This window comes from Acipenser ruthenus, chromosome 4 (genome assembly GCF_902713425.1).
Source record: "Acipenser ruthenus chromosome 4, fAciRut3.2 maternal haplotype, whole genome shotgun sequence".
In the NCBI taxonomy this organism is placed as follows: domain Eukaryota; kingdom Metazoa; phylum Chordata; class Actinopteri; order Acipenseriformes; family Acipenseridae; genus Acipenser; species Acipenser ruthenus.
The window spans coordinates 94,340,212-94,346,511 of NC_081192.1; the positions used below are offsets into that span (position 1 = coordinate 94,340,212).

Consider the following 6,300-nt stretch of genomic DNA (forward strand, 5'->3'; position numbering starts at 1 on the left):
AAAAATACTATGCAAATGTTCGTGGTAACTTTTATAAGAGGATTTAATTTGACACATTTTAGTCACCGGGTGGCGCACAAGTATTCCCTTTTGCGTGGATCAGTTAACTTCAATTATGTTTAAATTACATTTGTTTTTAAAGATTCCAATTAAATTTCCTTTAAATAAATTGTATAAAATATGTAGCATACCTATTGCATTATTTGCAAATGTACCGGAGGTAGGTTACTGCAATAAATGAAAAGGTTCTCACTTTGACATTTTCCAACAAAATGACAACAGATGAACGATCTAGTTAATTGCATTGATTCCTGCAATACTGTGGCCTTGGTAGCCCCTGGTTCAGTAAACAGTGCCGCGTGTACAGCAGGGAGCTGACTGTGTTCTTGGTGTTGTCTGGTGATTCCTGCTTGGCACCTGCATTAGAGCTGCACTTGGATGAATGGGCGGGAGAGGCAGAAGAGGCGATTCCTTTCTGTAAGCAGCCTCATCTCCGCTCCTCGGAATATTCCTGCTATTCAGAGGCATGCCGCGGTCTCACATTTGAAGCTATGGATCAGCCAGGTAAACTAAGATGTGATCATATCATTTTTTTTTTAAACTTACCAATTATTAAAAATGTCAATAACTTTATACTGTCAGTTACATTAATTTTTGAAAGTGGGCGATATCAACAAAAGAGTGTACAGATACGGGTAGTGCCTTGATTAGATAGATGGTGCCTTAAGACTTTATTTGAATCTCGGTTCTTTACTGTAAGTTATTATTATTATTATTATTATTATTATTATTATTATTATTATTATTATTATTATTATTATTATTATTTCATTTATTTGTGTACTTACCTGGATAGAAACATTATAGTAGACTTGGATTGCTAATATAAAGTTGATTTAAGACATTTTTAAAAGCATAGGCTATATTACAGTCTGAGTTACAATTGTTATTGTTAATATAACTACGACTAAAACAGACTTGCATTTATTCAATAAGGTATTTTGTCAATAGCAGTATCATTTCTCACCAAATCTCAAGAAACAATCACCGCAAAAATCACCTCTCCTTCATAGATGCGCTTTTGACGTGTGCTCTTCTGAATCTCAACAATTAAACACTATTAACACACCTTAATAAACACAAGCAACAGCTAACGCTCCTAGCATGGCTTTTGATGCATCCTGGTGTGTTGTGTGATATGTGGGACACGGACGTGAATAATAATATACTGTTTTGTCTAATTATCAGGTTTTGTCACGCGAGTAATCTGCGAACCATCCTTTTTTACCCACTGAGAGATAGATCGAGAGAGAGAGAGAGAGAGAGAAAGAGCGAGAGAGGGGGTTAGGCTGAAGCAGGTGATCGAGGCAGAGCAAACCTCCAAGGGGCTCCTTGAGATCAGTGTGCACAGGATTCTCGTCCTGATCATGGTGCTAGTAAGTTGTCCTGGACATTGTACCATGTTGGCTGTGGTCCTTCTCCTGGGATGTGGCGTTACTTTTGCCCAGGGACAGAATGAAACGGAGCCGATCGTTTTGGAAGGAAAATGCTTAGTGGTGTGTGACTCGAGCCCGTCCTCAGACGGAGGGGTCACCTCCTCGCTTGGGATTTCAGTGCGGTCTGGCAGCGCCAAAGTGGCGTTTTCTGCGGTTAGGAACACCAACCACGAACCGTCTGAAATGAGCAACAAAACCATGACCATCTACTTCGACCAGGTCAGAGAACGCATTTTACTTAACAATCCTTTGATAGCTTTATAAAGAGCACTGTAATTTAGCAAAATAACACTGAGAAACAAAAGTACAATTAACATATAGCTCATGTGCCACGTCATTATTATTATTATTATTATTATTATTATTATTATTATTATTATTATTATTATTATTTTAGCTAGGGCACATTTTCAATGAAGAGTTTTTATTTGTATTTTTATTTTATTTTACTGGATGTTTCGTGCTATAGAAAAAAAAACAACTTAAATTTACTCTGAATGACTGCTCTGATCTGGACACAAATTAATGTAATAGTTTAATCTTTAGATTTAAAAATACAATTGGAAAAGCTATATATGTTATTTATATTCTTCTTAAAATATACCCTTATCACCAACTAAAATGGTTTTATCAGTATTTTTTCATGTCGTGTCTGTATACAACTGCTTGTACAATGAAAGTTGTTTCCCCAGTATTAACACCGGTGCGAACTAAGTGTAAATTTACATCCTACGCATTTTTAGGAGCAAGTATCGCAAATGGTAAAATGTCGTTCTTGCAAGGCGTTTTCTTAATTTCTACTGTCTACTTAAATGCATACATGCTTTGTAGTTTGCTTCTCAATCTGATGTAAAATACAGTCTTGGTTTAAAAAAAAAAAAAAAGTGTTAATTAATGTCAGTATTAGCTTGTGTCCTTCTACTTTGTTTGGGAACACAATATCCCATGTAATATTCCATTTTACAGTTTATGACTGTTTGTTTCTCTTTTATTATTTCTCACAATTATATAGTCATTATTCTTGGACATTACAATGGACTTTTTTTCAAGCTCAAATACCTATTTGTAATTAGAATGTTTGCATCTGAAAAACTTAACATATTAATAAACAAACACGTACGCACATTCAGTTACATCATTTTAATATATATATATATATATATATATATATATATATATATATATATATATATATATATATATATATATATGAAAGAAAAGGTTTTTAAAAAATGTACACAAAAGCCCTTCTTCAGCTGTTTAAAAAGAAAAGTAGCGGTGTGGGGCAGCAGTGTGGAGTAGTGGTTAGGGCTCACCCACTTCGCAGGGTCGTGGGTTCAAGGTACTTTACCTAGATTGCTCCAGTAAAAAAAAAAAAAAAAAATGTATAAATGTGTAATTGAATGTAAAAATAAAATTATGTGTAAAAAATAATGTAATTGTATGTAAAAATAATGTGATATCTTGTAACGATTGTAAGTCGCCCTGGATAAGGGCGTCTGCTAAGAAATAAATAATAATAATACAAAGTAAAAGTAAGCTGTTTAAAAAAAAGAAGTTTTTAAAAAACAAATGAAGAACTTTTGCCTGAAACCTCCAGAAAATAAAAACCTTTTAAACCTTTTGTGTACATTTTTAAAAAACCTTTTGTTTCATATGCCTTCAATTTTGTACACTGCAGTTTATATTATATATATATATATATATATATATATATATATATATATATATATATATATAAACACATATATAACACACACACACATATATATATACTATTTATAATTTCCTATTACCATGTACACATATGCGTCTTGTGTGAGAAATGCTTTCAATGATGAGGATATCATTTTAAATGGGCAGCAGTGTGGAGTAGTGGTTAGGGCTCTGGACTCTTGACCGGAGGGTTGTGGGTTCAATCCCCAGTGGGGGACACTGCTGTTGTACCCTTGAGCAAGGTACTTTACCTAGATTGCTCCAGTAAAAACCCAACTGTATAAATGGGTAATTGTATGTAAAAATAATGTGATATCTGTATAATGTATAATGTGATATCTTGTAACAATTGTAAGTCGCCCTGGATAAGGGTGTCTGCTAAGAAATAAATAATAATAATAATAATATTTATATTTTTCAGGTATTAGTTAATGTAGGAAATCGTTTTGATCTTTCTTCGAGTGCATTTGTAGCTCCAAGAAGAGGAATATACAGTTTTAGCTTTCATGTGGTTAAGGTATACAACAGGCAGACAATACAGGTGAGCACTATTTAATATCATATTACTGTAATACGGTATGACTGAGAAAGTATGATATGAGAATACTGAGTCATAAACCAAAAACTAATACTACTTGTTTTGTTGTATAAAACATATGTAGGCCTATTATCATTATTATATTGATCACATGTAATTGCTTGATCGTCATATTGTATATCTATTACAACTGTTTCCCGGGGAACCTTGAAAATACCTGGCTATGCCAACTTAATGGGGTTTTTCCGTTGTGTGTAATGTTTTTACAAAATTAAATACATACATCGTACATAACAATATTTATCACACTTATAATTACAAAAAATCGACTTCTCTTTGCACATCTAGGTCAGTCTGATCCAAAATGAACACGCAGTGATATCTGCGTTTGCCGGAGACCAGGATGTTACCAGAGAAGCGGCTAGTAATGGAGTTCTCCTCCACATGGAAGGTGGAGACAAGGTGTATCTCAAGCTGGAAAGGGGTAACCTAATGGGAGGATGGAAATATTCAACCTTTTCAGGATTCTTAGTTTTTCCTGTCTAAAAGTCTCCAATGGATTTGATTCCATATGGCTGCCTTTTATGCTAGAACATAAGAAAATGACATCAACTAATAAAACTGCCACTGAAGCAGAATGACTTCTTAATAACTATACATTTAGACTGAATATTGACGTTCTCCTTGGAACCCACGTTTCTAATTAGTCTCTGGTTACTGTAATCTCTAGAATAAAGGAATTTGTTGACCTGTGCAATTCATACAAGTGAAGGTAAACTCATGCTTGGATTTTATTCTTGAGGAACCCATTGACCCTTTTGTCCGGAGACAATTTGGTGAACTTGGACTGCTAAACTGATGTGAAGATGTTCCAGCTGAAGAATCAGCCCTGAATTGCGTGTCTCAATGCTTTCTTTTGTGTTTGTATAGCCTTAAAAAAGATGGCTTCAGTCCAGTAAAGTGTGTGCATATTTGGACGTTCCTGTGTCAAGAAGTGCTTTATAGACAAAAGCAAATTTTGCACTAATGGAAGATTATTTTGTTTAGTTGTTGTGTTGTTTAAAGTGGTGTTTTTGGATGCTGAGATTGAAATAGGTGTCAATAACACAAAACATTATTTAAAATTAGTTTAAAAATCAGTGTCATATTTCTGACTGTTGCTGGAAAATTCATAAAATATTGGAGAACTATATTGCTAAGCGTTTAGCTTAATGTATATTTACATGTTCACAATGTTGTCTATCCTACGTTTTTGGGTGTGCATAGCTTTAATATATTTGTTCAATGACTTTGCTCACAGGTGTTTGAGTATGTTGTGACAGAACTACATAACAATGATCATATATGCGGGAAAATAATAATAAAAAGTCTGTATTGTTATGCTTACTTTTTTGAATTATTCAGAAATTGAGTCCAACAAATAACCATAAATAGTTCCTTATTTTGTATTTGTTTGTTTGTTTCTATTTTTTCAGCAGCTTATGTTTTAATTATTGCAAAAACAACAAAAAACAGGAACACTTAATTTAAACAATAGCCTTTCAGATAGTATTCAACATCATAGAAAGTGCAGGATAAGCCACCTGTCAAACTAATGGAGCTTATTTGTTAGCTGATCCTCTGTCCTTGGTGCTGAAGTTCACAGGCCAAAACAAAGAACGAAACGTCCCTCTATTGATGTATATATCCAGAGTGAAAAAATACCCATTTCAGTATTTTTAGAAGAGAAATATGAATACTTGAATCATATTATAATTAATAAAGTGGCAAGAGTAATGGCTCAAAACGTAAGATAAACTGGGTGTTTGGACCTGACTGTTCATTCACTGGACATGATCGAGGGATGTGAAGAGGAAGAGATCTTGGCAATTGATAACAGAAGAGATGTGCTTTGATGAGGATGAGTAAGGAGATTCCCCCTGTCTCGTGGAGATCCGCCCTCACAGAGGTGAGACCGAACCGATCGGTCCCCAAGGCTGGGAAGCAACCAATACTTCCCCCAAGGGGGATCAAGAGGAGAGAAATGGGAAGATGACAGTGTTAGATCGATTTGGCTGGGGGTCCCCCTTTTGGCTGAGAACCTCCCCCTGCGGAGGACAAAGTCAGCGGTGGATGTGCTTCTAAGGTTGGGAAGTGAGCTTCACTTTACCCCCAGAGAGGGACCGTTGCAGAGGTGGAGCGGCAGAACAGAGGAGGAAAGCATAGTGGGGGAAGAGGGGAGGATGGTGGAAAACTAAAAACCGTAAAACAGATAACAAGCGCATGGCTTAGAGTTTAAATAGGGATTAGCAGATGATACTTTTAGGAAGAAAATAAGGGGGAAGGAGCTCATGCCTCCTGAATCACATATAAGTTTACACTATATCTGTAAAATGTTTTTCTTATGTAAGAAGATGACGTTTGGTTTATTACTGTTTATTTAAATATATAAATAAAGAAATACAAAATAAATGACACATTTTTTAAAATGACATAATCTAAAATAAAATTACAAACTTAATCTTAACGTAAACTAAATTTTTGTAGTTTTATTTATTCAACTAGCAATAA

General features: G+C 34.6%; 1 protein-coding gene across 1 annotated transcript; it reads left to right on the forward strand.

The window, feature by feature from the left end:
• The first annotated feature begins 324 nt into the window (after positions 1 to 324).
• Positions 325 to 5,198, forward strand: LOC117399852 (cerebellin-2-like). The gene is made up of 4 exons (XM_033999263.3): positions 325 to 564; positions 1,249 to 1,715; positions 3,634 to 3,753; positions 4,099 to 5,198. The coding sequence occupies exons 2-4, from the start codon at positions 1,428 to 1,430 to the stop codon at positions 4,294 to 4,296; spliced, it is 606 nt and encodes a 201-aa protein (XP_033855154.1). The 5' UTR covers positions 325 to 564; positions 1,249 to 1,427; the 3' UTR covers positions 4,297 to 5,198.
• Positions 5,199 to 6,300: the final 1,102 nt, after the last annotated feature.